The sequence below is a fragment of the Hyaena hyaena genome, unplaced genomic scaffold (assembly GCF_003009895.1).
Source record: "Hyaena hyaena isolate Hyena2069 unplaced genomic scaffold, ASM300989v1 scaffold_321, whole genome shotgun sequence".
Lineage (NCBI taxonomy): Eukaryota > Metazoa > Chordata > Mammalia > Carnivora > Hyaenidae > Hyaena > Hyaena hyaena.
The window spans coordinates 1,303,084-1,322,655 of NW_024080953.1; the positions used below are offsets into that span (position 1 = coordinate 1,303,084).

Below are 19,572 nucleotides of genomic sequence, written 5' to 3' on the forward strand. Positions count from 1 at the left end.
TCTTGAGCCCAAGTAAACAATGAAATCACCCAGGAGACAGGAAGAAGACTGAGTCACTGCCAAAGACCTTGTTATATCTGGCCAAGTAGATGTTAGTAGCTGAATCAGTGCCAGCCAGGTCTTGTGAACCACCTTGGAGAGCAGTGAGTTAACTTTAGGGGGAGCCACGTGCAAAGTGGGATAATGGAAAGGAGCTGCAGATGTGGGGACTGTTCACCAGCTTGGGGAAGGAACCACGTTCTCTGCACACTGGATTCCTTCTCTAGTATGTGGTATCAGGAACTACACAGAGTCTACCTAAATTCAGTAGAGCTCAGGGCAAAAGCGGTGGAGAGGAGAACTTGTAGCTCCTACCCTATATCCATACCTCTTCTCCCTTCTACTAAAGGAGAATAAATCCTACATTCCACTCAGAAGTTCAAAGAATGTGAATCCTGCTTGGTTCAGTGCTTAGGGAACCTTGGGGAGGTGAAGGGTTGGCTTGGGATGGGGTGTCCAGAATGTGTAGGGATAGGCAGGGATGTTGGTCCATATGTGGCTAGCACTGCAGGGGACACTTCGAAAACTGGTTCTCTCGGAGCTCTCCCATAGCTGCCCTGGAGCTGTCTCCCCTCTTTAGTGGAGCGTATTGAGATGTAGGTATGGGGGTGGTTTTTTCTTTAACTTTTAATCACCCATTTGCCTTGAACTACATGTGGAAATAATTAGAGCATGGATGCTGAGTAAATGTGAGCCCTGGCAGTCCCAGACATACTTCAGTGACAGGTTCTTGGCAGGAATGAAGAATTGTGAATCTCATGTGAATTTCCTTTAGCCATTCTCTCCCTTTTCTTCTTACAAGGCAAACACAGATAGAATAAAAATGTCACTTAATGGCATTCAAAGGGAGAAGAGGGTTCAACCAGTTAACCAAGAGTGAAATCAGGCCACTCAATTGGAGTCCCATTACTACTCCTCTGATTTCTTCTGTCATGATCCAGGAGGGAATGAAAAAGCACTGCTTATGAAAATTCTTTGACTACAAAAACCAACTTTAATTCCTCCACCCAAACTGAACATAAACCCTGAAACACTCTCAAGAGGGTCTATACATCACCAGTCTGTAGTTTGAGTGTCTAGGTTAACTTCCTTGGGAGATTAAAGTTTGATACTCAGGAGCATCTGACATGGCAGATTTCTGTGATTTCTATTTAAGAGAAACTTTTTTTTTTAATGTTTGTTTATTTTTGAGAGAGAAAGATACAGAGTGTGAGCAGGGGAGTGAGGGAGGGAGACACAGAATCTGAAGCAGGCTCCAGGCACTGAGCTGTCTGCACAGAGCCCGATGCAGGGCTTGAACTCACAAACCGTGATATCATGACCTGAGCTAAAGTCAGAGGCTTTAACCAACTGAGCCACCCAGGTGCCCCTCTAGGTAAGAGAATCTTAACAGTTTAAGGGACATGGGCATCATCTACAATTCTTTCCTTTTATAGATGAAGAAACTGAGGCCCCCAGAAATCAGGCATCTTGGCCTAAGTCACACAGTGTTGGAGGCAGAGAGAGATGTGTCCAGGGCCTCTCTCCAGGTTCCTGTTATCAGTTCTCCTTACGTAGGACCTCACCACCTCTGTCTGGTCTGGCCTCTGGTTCAGGTTTCCGCAGAGGTTTAAGGTTGTTTTTTGTTTTGTTTTGTTTTGCTTTGCTTTTTGCTGTTTCATTCCAACATTTGCCAAATCATTTCTCACACGATGGCATTCATCATCCATTTCATCACCATCCAGCTCTCTAGACGTTCTGGTTTTGCTCCCAGTTTTCTGAATGTGCCTGCTTTGCTTTCTTGGCTGCTTTGCCCTCGGAGCCCTCATAACAGTTGTGCAGGCTGTTCTCTGCATGGGGAGGGGAAGGGGGGCTGAAGTCCAACCTGCACTGATTCCTGAGCCCTGTAGGCCGGTCTGGGGTCGCATCTGCCCAAAGGGGAAGGTACCTTCTCTGGCTTGCAGAGAGCCCCCATGTGGGCTGCTAGCAACCTGTTCCGCCTGCTTCTTGGCCACCCTCAGCCCTCCATTCCTACTCTTTCTTCCTGAGCTCATGTGTTCCCTTGGCCCTGTTTCTTACTCCTACATGGATCATGACCAGAGTGCTTCTCTAGTCCTTTATTGTCAACTGTCAATGGGATGTTTTAGTGTCCCCTTAGACTTAAAGTCTGTAACGGACTCCTCATCACTGACCCCTTCCAGACTTAGCCTCTGCCCAGTCTCCATCTCTGGCAGACACACCAGCAACCTTCCAGACCCTCAAAGCCAACGATCTTGGTTCCCTGGTTTCTCACCTTCCTCTCTTCTGTGTGGTGTGTGGCCAGACCTCACTGTTCTTTGGGATTTTCTCCTAAGGTCCCTTTCTCTGTATCTGTGCCACCACCATACACAAGACTTTGATCATCCCAGGCACTTGCTACATGGTTTCCTTGTGCCCCCAATTCTTCCTCACTCACTTCTTCCCATGTACCACTGCTGAACTGGGTCTTAAGACCCTCCTGCTCAAAAACCTACAGTTTTCCCATCAGATACTACCACTTTTTAGGGCACAGTTCAAGTGTCCCTCTCACCCATGAAACTGCATCTCCTGGATTCAGCCCCCTTTACTCAGGGCTGCACTGATCTGCATTTCTGAATTCCAATGCCCCGACAAGGTTTAGAAACTCCTTTGTAGGTAGAGGCTGTATCCTGTCACCTTCAGGGTTTATTACGTGGAGCTTACATCATCCTGGTCACAGGCTAGTATCATTCTTGTGTTTTCATAGGCATTTATCAAATATGCTTTCTAATGGATTTTAGTTACTTGCCCTGGCCTTTACTGAAGAAGACTGTAGGACTATCCATACCCCTGCATTGTCCTTTAAAGTGAACAAGTCTTGGGGCACCTGGGTGGCTCAGTTGGTTAAGCATCCAACTTTGATTTCAGCTCAGGTCATGATCTCACAGTTTGTAAGTTGAAGCCCCACACTGGGCTCTGTGCTGATAATGCCAAGCCTGCTTGGGATCCTCTGTCTCCCTCTGTCTCTGCTTCTCTCTCTCTCTCTCTCTGTCTCAGTCTCTCTCTCTCTCTCTCAAAAATAACATTTAAAACCATGGCACCTGGGTGGTTCAGTTGGTTAAGCATCGACTTCAGCTCAGGTCATGATCTCATGGTTCATGGGTTCAAGCCCTGTGTCGTGCTCTGTGCTGACAGCTTGGAGCCTGGAGCCTGCTTCAGATTCCATGTCTCCCTCTCTTTCTGCCTCTCCCCTGCTCGTGCTTCTGTCTCTCTGTGTCTCTCAAAAATAAATAAATGTTTTAAAAAATTAATAAATAAAGTGAACAAGTCTTAGAGGCAGATGGTTGGAGGATAGAAAATGAATACCATGATCAAACCTAACAGACTAATATGGGGCAAAAAGTGGTTTGGCTTGAAGGGTCCCACCAAGGAATTCTAAAGAAACTGAAAGGTTCAATTGTAGAACGAGGGCCCTTACAAGAGGAAGCTCCCAGGGATCACTCAGAACTATAGACAGATACTGGGAGCCTGGTAGACCCTGTCGGAGTGGAGTCCCTGGATGTGCCTCAGTTAGAGAGACAGCGTGGCGCTCCCCTGGGCCACCCCAGTGCGTCACTGTGGCCCATGCTCTGTCGGCATGAGACCAGAAGTGCCTTCCTGCGGTGCTGGAAGCAGAGCCCCCTCACTGCCAACAAAGATGAATCCTCAGACCTCATAGACTCACATGAGATTTTTCTCAGTCCTGTGTGAAAGGGCCTAACGTATTTCTAACTCCATGTTTACTAAATGCTGCTGTACTTCTGCTATGAGTAGACAGGGCCATTACAGAAAACTGAACTTACCCACATAGAATAACTATCACCTAATTTGCCATGCTGGGGCTGGACCACCTCAAGAAAGGCCTACTATTAGGGATGGGCAGCACTCCAGAGATGGTGAATGTGTGGTTGGGAAGGTGACAGGGCTCCCCTAGGAAGATGGCAATTTAGATCCTTCCCTCTGACAAGGCAAACACTTAGAGAATGTGACAGAATCTGTTAGATAATAAAGACAATGGTTAAGGTAAACAGCTCTGTCCCATTTGAAATTGGAAAGTAGTAATTTCCACACACAAAATGCATTATCACGGAATGAGAAGAAAATGTCAGGAACATGTTACCCCATAAGCTGTGATAGAAGCTAAACATAGGAATTAATACAAAGGAGAATTAGGCAATTCTTTTTTTTTTTTTTAATGCGTATTTAATTTTGAGAGAGAGAGAAGGTGTGCGTGAGCGAACAGGGGAAGGGCAGAGAGAGAGGGAGACAGAGGATCTGAAGCAGGCTCTGTTGACAACATTGAGCCCAATGTGGGGCTAGAACTCACTAACTGCGAGACCATGACCTGAGCTGAAGTTAGGCACTTAACCGATTGAGCCACCCAAGCACCCCAGAATTAGGTAATTCTTAAGTGACAGGTCCACAATAGATTTTTTTTCATCTTAAAGCTAGTCTTCCTGGGGAGATGCATTCCTTATTCTGATGTCATGAAGACCAGCCACTCCTTCTCCCAGACATCCTGAGTGCCACTGTCACTGGACACTGACATTGACACTAACTTGAGCAAACCCCCAGTGAAATTTAATGTAAAAAAACATTTACTATGGATTTTCTCAGGCAGGGCACTGTGGTGGGTGTGTCAGAAGTGCAGACACTTGGAGTTCGCTTGAGAAAAGCTATACGTGTATAAAATTTTAAAGAGGGCTCCAGGAGACTAAAAGCCCCAAAGCCTTCTTGTTTATAAAGAACATAGTAGGGTTGGTGGAGAGTCAGATTTACTGTGAGCTAATTAAGCTTTAGTTTCAGACCTTACATTCAAGGCCCCTTCCCAAGGCCCTGTGCAGACCTTACATTCAAGGCCCCTTCCCAAGGCCCTGTGCCCAGTTTTGCAGTCATAATTGTGTGTCCTTTTTCTCATGAGGGGCACCTCAAATGATTTAAGCTTTTCAGGCTCCTCAGAACCTGGATCTGGCTGTGTTGCATTAACCTTGAAATGAGGGCCTGGTTGTGAGCACAAATACACGAGGCACACCGTTCCGGAAGATGCAGAGGCCACTGCTGCGTGCATCAGAACAGCCGCTAGAAATCGCTATTCCTTCCACCTGTTTCCTTAGAATATGTGGGGTGCAGCAACATATTCCTTTTCAGAGAAGAAGAATTGGAAGAACTCAGTCACGTGGTGCTCCAGCTAGCTTTCAAGGTTCCTAAGAGGTTTGGCTTTCTCAAGCCTGTACTACTGGGTTCCATTCCAGAGCACAGCCTGGGAGCAGCCAGCGACCCGCCCGGTGCCCCACCCAGGCCTCCTCCTGCTACTCCCCAGTTCTGTGAATTCCTTTGTCCCCAGCTCCATGGTGCTCAGCATATCTGAGGGGCCCTGGTGTTCCTGTGAAGTTTCCATGACTAATTCTGGCAAAGCAAGAAGAGCCTTTCTCACGTCAACAAAGCCGCTCTGTCACAAAATAATAGCAAGTGGAGCCAAAATTCCACCTTGGCATAAGTAGGACTGGTTTTTTTTTTGGTTTTTTTTTTTTAAGAAAGTTGGGAAGGAGAAAAAGGAAAAAGGATGGGGGGTACAGAGCCGACCCAGTTCACTTTAGTGAAATAATGATATATTAAGCTGAAAGTTTTATGGTTTTGCTTACAGGCTTCCTCCCTTGCCAAAGTACAGCGTTCTTCCAGAAATGGTTTTTACTTCAGAAGAGTTTTTTTTTCTTTAAACATTCAAAGTGTAGTTTCTGTTCAGACTTAATACTTGTCAGCCCAGAGACTCAGACACACCATCACCTCTACTGGTGGTTTTGCAAATAACTTGCTTTTTTGCTCTTTGTTTGCAAGGGATCTTTTTTAATTGCAAAACTAATTTATTTTTTCAGACCTTGGATCTACGACAATACCTTTTCTAGCTTTGATTTGTAATGAGGCAAAGTGGTTTGTGGAAAGAGGGCTGGAATTAAGGTCTGGACACCTCAGGCCAGGACCCAGCTCTGCAGCTGTGAGGTCAACATGTAGCTGTGAGCCTTAGTTTCTTCTTCATTGTTGGATGTTCAGTCTGGCAGTATCTTAAGAGATAACCCTTGCCTGTCTATCCTAAAGAGTTTTGAGGATCAAAAGTGATAGTAAAAATAACAGATGAATTGAAACTGCTGTGCAAGTATAAAGTATCATTATTACTATACAATGGCTGACAGTTGCTCAGGGAGGAAGTTTTTCCCTAGTAAAGGTTAGCAATGTTCCCAGACAGTCTTTTACCATGGGGAGTTTGCACTGTGAACAGAGCATGACTTGCAACACATAACGATAACAGCACAGCAGCGGGTCAGGAAGATGATGCAGAAAGTCAAAGCTAGAAATCCAATGTTTTCTCCAGTGGAAGCAAGTATTTTGTCAGCATGTCAGTGTCCACACCCTCAGAACATGCCCCCTGATCCCATTCAGTCACATTTTCACAGGTACACTCAGACTTAGGGGTTCATACACTGTGACCTCATAGTCCTAGAGCACATCCATGTGCCACTGTGGTTGGCTATACATGGATGAAATTCTCATACAGGCTTGGGACCTTGTTCCGAAAAGAACTGCATTGTGCTGTGTAGCCTCTACCTATGCTAGTCCTTGTAGCTGTCCCCTCTCCCCATACCTTATTCCCTTGACTCTTCCTTGTACGGGAATATTGAGGCTTCTGAGTCAGGCTGACCTGTCTTCTAGTCCTGACTCGGCTCTCCCTCATCACGTGGCCTTTGTATGTCACTGAACTTTTCTGAATCTTAAATTCCTTCCTATCTATTAGATGGGAGCAAAACTACGGAAACTTGTACAGACAGAGTTGTACAAGTTGTCCTCACAACAAGAGATGTCTGTGAAGAGCTACTCGGTTGTAGGTGCTGTAATTAATATTAACATTGGACCCTGGGTCCTCGTCACCCCACTAGATCACTGTCTTTCACCTGGCGAGTTCCCCTGCCTGCAGCCTCCATCCAGGCTGCCCCACACTTTGAGTTAGAGTTTCTGAGTTGGAAGGGACCAGACACAAATTAATATTCCAAAGCACCGCATTCACCATGTCACCTGCTGCCCTGCCTCTTTTCTGCCTTACTCACCACACCCCGGCCCACCAGGCAGCCACTGTTTGCCCTGTTCCATGAGCATGTTTATGCCATGTACATGTTCTCTCAAAATGTTCTCCTGCACTCCGCAGAGGGGTAAGACCATCCTCCATGCTCAGGAACTTTCTGGGAGCCTCAGGGGTGCTCCTGACCTCCCACTCCCTGAGAAGCTAGGGCCTGCATAAGGGCTTTCAGTGCTGCACAGAGGCCACCTCTAGGTAGAAAATTTTCATTGTTGTTTTCTGCATTAAAGCACGCCTGTGAATGGGAAGAACTGGGGAAGATTGGGGGAGCTTCAGGTAGGACATTCTTTCCCAAGTCGGCAAAAATTCGGTTCTGTGTACCGCTGCCTGTGCCTGTGGGGTGCTCGCCCCCCCACACTGTCCTGCCTCCTGGGCTGGGAGGTGGAGCGTCAGGAGCCAAACTGCATCTCTGCATTGCGGCTTTGGGTTCTGCAAGACAAAGAGAGAGATTGCCACCTATTGACAGATGTGCCACCTGCAAAGAGGAATGCTTGTGTGGCTAGCGCTACCCCCTTTCTCTTTGGTCTCAAACAGGAAGGAATCCAGGTTTTTCCCATTCACTCAGCCCTTCCACTCTCAGTAGTACCATTCCTGGGTAACGAAGGCTGGATAGGGACCTGACCACCGAGGCGGTAGTGAGGAAACTGAGAATCTGTGACAATGGCAGCTTTCAGCTGTGCGGCAAGCACTCTGCTGCAGGCAGTTCATCTCCTTCAGTGCTCACACATTCCTCACGGGGAATTGCGTTCCCATTTCACACCTAAGGAAACTGAGGTTTAAAGAAAGTACCTTGGGGCACTTGGGTGGCTCAGTCGGTTAAGCATCCAACTTCGCCTCAGGTTACAATCTCACGGTTTGTGGGTTTGTGGGTTTGAGCCCCATGTCGGGCTCTATGCTCTCAGCTAGCTCAGAACCTGGAGCCTGCTTTGGATTCTGTGTCTCATTCTTTCTCAGACCCTCCCCTGCTCATGCTTGCTCGCTCTATCTCTCTCTCTCTCTCAGAAATAAATAAAACATTAAAAGAATTTAAAAAAAAAAAATAAAGTACCTTGCCCACAGCCATGGCAAGTAAGGAGCAGAGGTGGGATGTGAGAGCTCAAACCCAGCTCTCTGACTACTCTTAAGCACTTTCTCATATTTGCTAATTATGCAAATCACATTCCTGTCCTAATCTCTTTAACCTTAAATTTCTTGGATATGAAAGTAATCAAATGTAAAGGAGCTGCTTTCCTTTTGGGTGGGTAGAATCCTAGCACTATCATTTTCTAGTTATTTAACCTCAAAAGCTTAGTTCCATCATCTATAAAATGGGGAGAGTTATGATTTCTAAGTTACAGTGTTATCATAGGGCTTAAATAAGATAACATAGAATCAAAATCACTTAGAATGCCACGTATTTATTTATTTTTTTTTACAAATAGTTTATTGTCAAATTAGTTTCCACATAACACCCAGTGCTCATCCCCACAAGTGCCCTCCTCCATGCCCATTCCCCCTCCCCCCAAAATCCATCAGTCCTCAGTTTTTGTCAGCATTCAAGAGTCTCTCATGGTTTGCCTCTCTCCCTTTCCCCCACCATTTCCCCCCTTTTTCTCCCCCTTGTTCCTCCGTCAAGTTCCTCCTAATCCTCCTATACGGAATGCCACGCATTTATAAATGAGAACTTAATCGCCTATTGTCTAAAGATCCAGGTTGGAATCCTAGCTCCTCTCATTTTAGCATTAGGACCTTTGGGCAAGTTACTTGACCTTTCTGATCTTCGGTTTCCTCATCTATAAAATGAGGTTAATAATATACATGTCCTTGCAGAGTTAGTTGTACAGTAAGATGAAATCATATGTGTGAAAACATTTTGTAAATTTTAATTGTACTATTCAAATATTAGGCTTTATAGTTTAAACAGAGTGTTTCTTCAAATGATTTTTGAGAACTATTCTGAAAAATGACTAGCATTGAATTAAACCTGGAAGTGAAAGCTTTTCTTTTTAATACTTACTAAAAACAACATAAGATAAAAAGAAGTCTCTACATGCCATGGGCTTCTGTGTGGAAAGCTCTCTGCTTGGTTTTCAGTTTATGATGCCCTTCCAAATACACTATTCATCTTCACAAGGCAGGGGTGGTATTTACCCCTATTTTACAGATGAGGAAACTGAGGTTCAAAGAATTAAAGTGGCTAGTTACAGACACACAGCTAAGTTGTAAAGGTCTGCTGGTGGAGAGGTGTACTGGTGTGTTGTTTGAGTGTAGATGTATGTTAAAGCATGCCTTTTTATGAATGTATTTGTATCTCTTAGAGTGTTGTTTCATGAAGGGTAGAGGAAAGGTAGCTTATCTGAGATTTTTTTGCACTGGTCCTCAGCCTTTTCCTCTTCCTTTTTAGAGCTGCTTTCCCTTCCCAGGCTCAGTTAAGAGGGTCCTGTTCAGAAAATAAATGCTTGATTTTATCTCCACACCCAGTTTAGGAAACAGCAGGCTCTCCAGTTATCTCAGCCTTTTGGGGATTACTTCCTTTTTTTTTCCCCTGCCTGCCAGCTTTATCGAATTTTCCTTAGCAACACCCAAAAAAGAATGGGTTTAGCAACAGTATATGAGCCAATGAAATGTGAGCATGGCAAGAGTTTCTCGACCAATGGGATTCCTGCATGACAGGCAAGATGGCTCAGGAGAGAAAATAATACCCTGGAGTTTGCAAAACAGCCTCCAGGTGGCAGCAGACCAGCTGTATTGGGTGCAGTCCTCAGCTTTCAGTATCTACTTCGTTTTTTGTTTTCTTTGACCTGTTCTTAGATATGAAACATTTATGGACTACAAGAATTTTAGTATTACAAGCTTTGTGGGTGTGAGTTCTCTGCATAACATGGTAGACATGGTCTGAGAGGTGAGATCTGAGGTTCCATCTCTGCCTTTACTGATCCTGCCACAACTCTTGTCATTTTGTTGGTTTGGTCACAGCTAGTGCTACCCCCGTGGGTGGGGCCCTGGAGGCCTTTGGTGACTGCCTGCTCAGCAGTCAGACAGAGGCTGGAGGAATTACATTCTCCTTTGTTCAAGCACCACTGCTGCTGGCGTTTGTGACAAATGAGGTGGGGCTGCCTTTTAGCTACCAATTAATGTGAGGGAAGGAATGTGTCACCGACAGATTAGTGCCTACGAATGCTCTCCTTTTCAGTGGCATAGACTGGGACCATTCTCTGCCTGTAGGTTCTGCTGCACATGTTTGAACAGGAATGACTGACCTTAAGTGCTTTGAGGATAATTCTGCTGGCTCTCTGGTGGCTTGGCTCTCTTGGTCTTAAAGCCAGAGGCAGACATGGACAGGGTCTGAACGAGACCACACTGAAAAAGAGCAAATGCCTTTCCAATGGTTTAGGTATCCTTTTGCCTTTTGAAATGATTTTGGCTTTAGTATCACTCACCACTCAGTGAGATTTTGGTCCTTCAGATATCCATATTTCTCTTCATGTTTCTATCTGCCAGGCTTACTCTTCTCATCCTTTAGGAATTAGTCAAGGCAGCCTATTTTCAGAAAGTCTCATTTCAGTCTCTCCTTCCTTTCCCACTCTGGCTTCTGGTGTTCCTGTTGCTGCACTTCTCTGTTGCTTGCTAAATGTCTGTTGATTTGTGCGTTTCCTCAGAGAGTCATAGAGATTCGTGAGGACAGAGACTGTGCCTGTATAGCTATATACTGTAGTCGTATACGGTAGTGTTGACATTTAAGGGATATTTGATGACCATTTTAAAAAGAAAGGAAACACATAAGAAAGAGACTCTCGCTCTTCAAGAAACAATCTAAGGGACCCAGAGGTAGCTGGGCCTTAGCTGGAGCAGTGCCAGCAAGTCTGGTGCTGGCTGTGGGGGACAGCTTTTAGCAACTTCAGAACTCTTCAATAACTATGAGCTGCAACTCCAGACCAAGACCTGGTTTCCTTTATGATTTTGTGTTTTAGGAAGAACTAAGGAGTAAATCCAAGATCTGTGCTAATGTGTTCTGTGGAGCTGGCCGGGAATGTGCAGTCACAGAGAAGGGAGAGCCCACCTGCCTCTGCATTGAGGTAAGTCCTGAGTCCAGGTACCAGAGGACAATAGCCAAGGCTAATATAGCTAGCTGCCTTGCTGGAGCTGCTTGTCAGCAGAGCAGTGCCAACCATGTCATCATCTTTATAAAGGCCTCCCTTGTCTGTCTGAAAGACAAGGGATTCTCATCCCAGACATTAAAAACCATCTGTGAATGCAGGGATATTTTTTCTTTTTTAAAAAAGTGTTCAGTTTTATAAGATTTTTAAGTTACAAATTTAACAATTGCTTTATAGACGTCAAATAATACAGATATTTATATAAACATAAAAGTAATAATTTTCCCCATAACCTTCAAGTCCAATTAGTTTGAGATGACCAAACTAATTTGGCATATATTACTCCACTTTGTTGTGTGTGCTACTATACACGTATAGGGTTGCCGCCTATTTTATACAAAAATGGGATCATAATAAATATTTTGTGGTAGAACAACATTCATGTAATAATTTTCCCATAGATGGACATCTAGCTTGTTCATGGATCATTTACCACTGTAAAAAATAACATCCTTGTGCAAATATCCTTACATACCACTGCCTTTATTTCTAGAAGATTGATTCCCACTAGGGCTTGCCAAGTCAAAGGATATGCACGTTTTTAGAAGAATACCAGATGAAATGAAGATTTTACAAGATTGTTTTTTTAATGAATTTTAAAAGCAGTGTGAGCTTTCAAGAAATACTTCTTTTCTAAGCAGGATTCTGACACGTTCTCACTCTTCAGGCAAACATAAATACCCTGGATATGTGTCCTTCCTTTCCCTTTCTACCAAGCCAGCACAAACTTAGAAATATACATCTTTCTGCAAATAAATACACCCACTTTCGTCCCCAGGTGAAGGATCCTAATCCATTGTCTCAGAAAGGAAGTCCCCCAGCACAGAAACCTAAATACCAGATCCACTGGGACCCGTAGGTAGACCTCACTAGAGGTGTGCCTGGCCACTGTGTGGACACACGAACCTGTACTTAGAGTCAGGAGACCTAGCGTCTAGCCTTGTTTTGACCATGTGTATTTGTGTGATTTTGAGCAAATTAGTTGCCACTGGATGCTGTGAAGGCAAGGGACCATGTTTGTCCAGCATGTAGAACATTTAGTAAGAACTCAGTAATAAATATTAGTTAAATGAAGTTTGTCTATCCAGGCTTTGGTGTTCTCCTCTAAAATTGGAGAGGTAAGGCTACCTTCCAAATCCAGTGTTCTGTGTTTCTTCTCACTACATCTACTCTTTTCTTGTTGTGGTGCCTTTATTAGGGCTGAGCTGAACTTGCTTCCTCCTTCTCCCATTTCTAAAGCCACACACACACACACACACACACACACACACAAAACTAAAGAAACTGAGGGGCGCCTGGGTGGCTTAGTCAGTTGAGCATCCGACTTTCGCTTAGGTAATGATCTCGCGGTTCATGGGTTCGAGCCCCGTGTCAGGCTCTGTGCTGACTGCCAGTTCAGAGCCTGGAGCCTGTTTCAGAGTCTGTGACTCCCTCTCTCTCTGACCCTCCCCTGCTCACGCTGTCTCTCTCTCTCCTAGAAATAAATAAAACATTAAAAAAAAAAACAAAAAAAAACTAAAACTGAACTTGCCTGTGACCGTGGCCCTTTAAATAGCCAAAGTAGAACTGGGTTGCCAAGTGAACTTTAGTGTGTGTGTGTTTGCCTGCCTTTTGGTTTCCACATTCCCCACTTTCCACTTTGGCTCTTTTGTGTCATAGAATGTTGACATTTTAAGGGATCTTAGATTATCCAGAGACATTGAGTGACTTTCTCCAAAGAGACCAGAGAATCCAAATTGCTGACTTCCAATAAAATGCCCTTCGTGCTACCTTGGTAGGGTCAGGATGATCTCTTTCTTCACTGAATAGAAGAGATGACCCTGAACCAGGATCAGCACAGGGGGCCATGCAGGGCTACAAAGACCCTAGACCCTAGCAGGGAGGGACCCCACAGGATGCACGTGTGGATGCATGTGTGTGCTGGCGCCCTGACTGTACAGGCCTCCCCCTCGGGTCTGTTTCAGCAATGCAAACCTCACAAGAGGCCTGTGTGTGGCAGCAACGGCAAGACCTACCTCAACCACTGTGAGCTACATCGAGATGCCTGCCTCACTGGATCCAAAATCCAGGTTGATTATGATGGACACTGCAAAGGTAAGGAGCGCTGTTACTACTGCCTCCCAGCTCCAGCCGGAGGAGTCAGAGGACAGAGCAGTGTGGCCTGACTGCCCAGAGTCCTTTCCACTTGACCACAGCACCCAGTGACACGGAGACCACCCAGCTACTTGGAGAGACATCTTCTTCGCACTCATGAGGCTCCTGGGTTTGCCCCACATACCCGGACCTCCGCCCAGGGTTTCCTGTGTCGGCTGCCCAAGGGGGGTTTCCAGTACTGTCGGCAGCGGATAGGGGACCATATCAATAGTCCATAATAACGAGGATGTATTTAAATGAATTCTATACCTTTTTAAAAAGTAAGTGAACCTCACTTTTTAAATTTGGGCACCACTCAGCCCTGCTATCTATATTTCCTCTAGTTTGCACCCAAACCATTGCCATTCAGATAAGACTGGAGGGGGTCCCAAGCTCCTTGCTAATTAGATACCAGTTTCCTGCCAAGCAGCAGCCCTACTCAGCCCTTCTCAGCCTTGAACTGCTCTGGAGACACAAACTGTTTCCCACGTGTGGGTCTCCTCTCCATTTCCCTCTCTATAATGATCCCGTATGAATTCTCAAAGTCCCAGCAACCCAGTCCTACCCTGCAAACCTAATAGGAGGAGTTATGAGATCATAGGGCAACTCAGTGGCCTAAAAATGTGAAACAGGTCCCCATACTTAGGCCCTGGAAGAAGGAAAGGAGACAGGGCCCAGGACAAAATGATGAAAAGGTTGCAAGTGGCCCACTAAGTGTGGGATGATTTTAATCCTAGCAAGACACAGAAATGCTCTTTTCTGTTCACTCTGCATTATGCACTTTCTCCTTTTGTCTTGCAGAGAAGAAATCTGTAAGTCCATCTGCCAGCCCAGGTGAGTGCCTACAGTGTGTATTTTAGGGAAGAAATTCTTTTCATGAAGGAATTTTGTGTTTCACGTTCCCTGCTGAAGCTCCCAAGATCTGTGTGTCAGAACTTGTGACCCAGAACTGGTCACTCCTCAACACAGCTCAGAAAAGCTGCAAAACTGCATTTTTTTTTTTTTTGTGCTTGACATTTGAAGCAGCTGGTTGGGTTGGAATGTTGGCTGTGTTGTCCATGTTTGCTAAGAAGTGATTGCTTTGAAAGGACAGGAAAGCCACTGAGTCTGTCCTTCAGTGCTCTGTGAAACATGCTGATGTCACAGGACTAGCAGAATCAGAAGGCACAACTTTTTTTGAAAAGGGATCATTGGAAATTCCAGTAGGACTTTTTCCATGGTTTTCCATGAATAAAAGTTAAAATCTCATCGTTATAGTTACAGAACCTTTAGCATATGCTTTTCCTCAGATCTTTGCAATAATCTTGTGAGGCAGACCTTATTTTAATGACCTCATAGGTGAGGAAATTGATGCTCAGAGAGGTTAAGTGAATTTCCCTGAATTACACAGCTTAGAAGTGGCAGAGTGGGGAAAATTGCCCAGATTTCCATTCCCCTGGCTCAGGGCCCTTTTCACATCCCAACATGTGTTGTCTTCCAGAAACTTCCTTTTGCCAAGGCTTTCCTTTCTTTGTTCCCACATCCACCCTACTCTCAGTCCCACCTGTTATTACCACGTGCCTTACAACAGCTGTCCAGAGCAGGGTTTCAGCATGGCCCTTTCCTGACCTTGTTTTCTGTGGTTTAGAAGAAAGGATAATGCAGACAGTATAAAATTTTAAGTAGGAGAAAGATTTGAAAGACCCAGTTGGCAAAAGGAAAAAGCTATAGAGAAAGAACTTAAAATCTGGTGGCATAAAAAATTGTCATTTCACTTATTATTTCAGCTCATCTTTGAGCCAAGAGAGCTGTTTATTGATTGATTGATTTTTTTTCCCCTCAGCTTCCTTAGTTAATGAAAATGCCCTTTATTTTTCTGCTTTGCATTTTTCTCACCTAAGCAACATAGTTTCTCTGTTTCAATATTCTCAATTCTTATAAATCTTTTAGAAACATAGCTTGAATCCTGGTTTAGACACTTTCTAGTTATGTACCCTGGGTTGACTCCTGTAAAATGTGTGTGATCATCCTGTGTCCCAGGAGTGCTGTAAAAATTCAGTGGGATATCCCATGCAGAGTCCCAGCCACTGAACCTCCCATGTAGTAGATGCTGGGTGACACTGGAGTCCTCACTGCTCAGCTGACCTCACTCCCTTTTCCTGCAGTCGTTTGCTATCAGTCCAACCGGGATGAGCTCCGGCGTCGCATCATCCAGTGGCTGGAAGCAGAGATCATTCCAGATGGCTGGTTCTCTAAAGGCAGCAACTACAGTGAAATCCTAGACAAGTACTTTAAGGTAATCCAGAACTGGGGTCAAAGACTGGGTGGCTGGGTGGCTCAGTCGGTTAAGTATGTGACTCTTGATTTCAGCTCAGGTCATGATCTCGCGATTTCATGAGTTCAAGCCCCATATTGGCTCTGTGCTGACAAAGTAGAGCCTGCTTGAGATTCTTCCTCTCTCTCTGTCCCTCCCCTGCTCACACTATCTCTGTCTCAAAAACAAATAATAAAAAAAAATAAATAAAATAAACTCTTTAGCCCCAGAGAGACACTTCCTCTCCTGCTGCCAGATCACATCTCCCCATTGTTCCATGAAGCTGTGACATTTGTTTTCTGGCCAGCTTGATCAGTGGGATTCCAGCAGTAGAGCCCTTGGGATCTAATGCACATGTATGTGGCCAGGTTCTATCCCCCTACTCTGTATGTATCCCCCTTCCCTTTACCTTAGAGAGCTGGCTGTAGATAACAGTATACCTTTTAATCTCACCCAGACCTAGGCCACTTTAGCCTCTTTCCCACATGGTCTGACATTTCTCTAAATCATTAACTTGACCATCCCTGGCCTATAGAGTTCCTCACCATCTAGGAAGAGACAATGGACTGGCATTCATGGTCCCAGGATTTTTCATGAACCTAGATATTGCTTGTCCATTATTTAGTTTAAGAGATAGGTTGTTCCAGTTGGGGATGGGAGAGATACTGCTTTGAAAAGGATTAGAAATAGAATTTAGCAATGAGTGGGGCTCCCATGGCATGGATATTTCTCAGCTTGAGTAAGTTGTTGGAAGCAGTGAAGGGTGCTCCTCCAGCTGACTGACGAGAACACAGATACACACATATGTACATCATACCCAGAGATAAAAATACCACAAGCAGAAGCATGTGCGTGCACACACACATCCCACATACAGAGATGCACACCCCACACAGACACAGCTACTCGCAGACACACATTCAGATACCCACATTCCCACATAAGCAGAAAGTCCCCTTTGCTTATGGACACACATCTCTGGGTAGATGCCTTCATATGCCCATCTGCAGATATACGAGTTCCCAGGCACCTCCAGGGCCTGCTGACTCGTGCCCTAACCTGCCTGGATTCAGGAGCAACCCCAGGCACATGAAGGATTTCTTGGCAGCTCTGTGGCCACCAAATGTCAACACCAGCCTAGTCTGTGGATTCTTCTTTCTCACTGACACTATGGACCCCACGGACAGAGAAATGCTGGATTGGGTGTTTGGTCATGTCAGACTTTGTGTTATTGTCTTTAGAGAGCTCTCTCTCCTGTGGCAGAAAGTATGTCTCTCTGGGTTCCAAGTGTTTGAGTCACACATGGATGAGAAAGCACAGCCCGTCTCAGTCTTCCTCTGCGTCAACCCCCCAGTGTTACAGGGCCCTTCGGATAGGGGGTGGTTCCTCATCTACACAGAAACACATCATAGTGCTGAGACAGGATAGTTGCACAAGAGCGGAAAGTAATTTGAAGAAAGTGATTTTTCAGAAGCCGAGTGAGCAGCACCTGCCAGATCGTTGTGTGCAGTGACACTGCCGTGGCCATTAAGGCTCAGGAGGCCACTGTTTCCAAGGGGCCTCTTGGGACCTGTAATCATTCTTAGGGGCCCCTCAGTGGCACCCTGCCTCAGGCATCAGTGACACCTTCTATTTATTTGATTCTTAAGTACCTGGGCCCCACGCCCCCCTTGACACCTCTCCAACTTCTCTAATAGGCTCCTGTGTGAGACCCCTTGAGAAAGTAGCTTTCCTCTAGGGCATTCTCACTTCCGACCAATAAAGCTTCATCGTGACTGACAACACTCGCTTCTCCCAGACACTCTGGCCGTGTCTTCTGAGAAAATAGGGATTTTACTATCTACTTGATGATTATTGGTGTCCTGTGTGGTGTAGTCTTCAAAGAGAGATTCCTTCCCACTGGGCAAACAGCTGCCTGTTGATGAGAGATCTGATATCTCACAGAAACTGATTCTGAACCGGTGAACTGCCCTCTAGCCCAGCTGGCATTCCTTACATCAAAATTAGTTAAAAAGAAAATCTAATCAGAATTCAGATAAGATGAGAACCAGACTCTCACTTCACCTAGTAATTCATTAATGATTTCTTAAGGGAAAGCATAGCAGAATGAAGAGGGCAGGCCCAGGTGGAGAGAGCCTTTCATGGCCATGTCATAAACACACCCTCTCTCGGTGGCAGACTCCTGGTGGCCAGGGCCAGAACGGGAGCCAGACTTCTTATCTCCCTGACTCTGGTATCATGGCCCCCATGTCGCCGCAGATGCTGTGTGTGAGAGAGCGTCTGGCCCAGCTCATCCTCTGAAGTCTCCAAACTTGCAGTAAGCCCCAAGCACAGGTTTTGTATCACACATCTTCCTGCCTTTCTACAACCCTACATAAAAGAAAGGGTGCTACATCAGGTACAGAGCTGGGAATTGCAGGCATACAGAGGTACTATGTCTTTTGTAAGCAGTTGGCTGAACAGACGCTGAGTCAATTAGGTTGGTTCAGGGTCCAAGACCACGACCCCCTAAGCATGCTCCTCCAGGCAGTCCAGGCTGTTTCTGGGTCAGATACCAGACCTCTTTTTGTGGATTCCACATACAGGGCTGGTCTGGGGGGGTGCCTGGCTGGTCCCTCGTGAGATGAGCCGCCACACAGGCTGGCCCTCCCCCTTGGCTTCAGGCCTGGATCGTGGCCCTATGGAATATGAAGTGTGTGCACTCGATGCTGCCTTGTGGGGGCTGTCTGGGCTGTAGCCACCAGGTTCCTGGTGCCCCCAGGCACTGCCTGGCACTGGGTCTGCAGTCATGGCTGCATTGCTCCTTTTCAGACTCACTCTCTCAACAAACTGTGGTGGTGTTGGGGTCTGTGAGGGTTGTTCCTATCTGTCTGGCACTTGCAACATTTGGATTCAAGAAAGTCCTGTACTGCTAAGAATGACACCTGACCAACCTTATTTCATTTCTCTCTATTAATTAATTAAGACTTCACAAGGTGAAGGGCAGTTTCCTCAAGGTGAACATCAGAGACCTGTTCCTAGAAAACTGGGGCAAGAATGATAAAAAGGCACTAAGCAAAGGCCAACGTAGTTGTTTTGTACATACCTGTCGTTATAAATACCATGGAATGATTTACAGCCTTATAGTAGAGTACATGTGACACATGATAGGCATGGAAGGAGAGTCCCTTCAGAATCCCTTACATCATCTGGTGAGCCACCTTGAATGTAACATGGGAATGCTGATTATTTCCCAGGACAGCCAAGGGAAAGAAATTTTTTCTATAAAACATTTTTTCCCCCATTGAAACTATCCAGGAGAGCAACAACATCCAACTTAGAATTTGATAGGAACTTGAACTTGACACCCTCCTCCAGTATCTAGGGCCTGGGCATTTTGAAGGCTTCCAAATGGCTGTGGTCTACATTTAGCATCTTGTCAAGGAGGAAATAATGCCTGAGCTCACTATACCCTCACCTGTGCTCATTGGATGTCAGCTAGGTCATGAGGACAGCCCATGTTTGGTAAGCCGAGGACCCCTGCACATGTCTGTAGTGGGGCCCACAGCCCAGAGCAGAGATATTGGGGGTTTTGCACCACCTCTGCCTGCAGGTTATCAATTCGGGGACTTTGCTTGTGACTTCTCACTGCTGTGCCTGGTTAGGGGCACCAGTGTGAAGGTGAAGCGTGACAGCAGGCCAGGGAAATAAGCAGCAAGAAGTGGTCCTGTGACTTCCAGAGTGAACTCTGAGGATCGCCTGTATTATTGTTCCCAAGCAGCTTGTTAAAAATATACTTCCAGGGGCACCTGACTGGCTCAGTTGGTTAAGCATCCAACTCTTGATTTTGT

The 19,572-nt window shown here is 45.6% G+C and overlaps 1 protein-coding gene across 1 annotated transcript in view; it reads left to right on the plus strand.

Moving 5' to 3' along the window:
• The window catches only part of FSTL1 (follistatin like 1), a 53,339-nt gene that overhangs the window by 23,095 nt on the left and 10,672 nt on the right, over window positions 1–19,572 (plus strand). Inside the window, exons 3-6 of the mRNA XM_039248906.1 lie at window positions 11,131–11,235; window positions 13,281–13,410; window positions 14,251–14,283; window positions 15,594–15,724. Coding sequence (XP_039104837.1) covers window positions 11,131–11,235; window positions 13,281–13,410; window positions 14,251–14,283; window positions 15,594–15,724 — 399 coding nt within the window. The remainder of the gene's footprint in view (window positions 1–11,130; window positions 11,236–13,280; window positions 13,411–14,250; window positions 14,284–15,593; window positions 15,725–19,572) is intronic.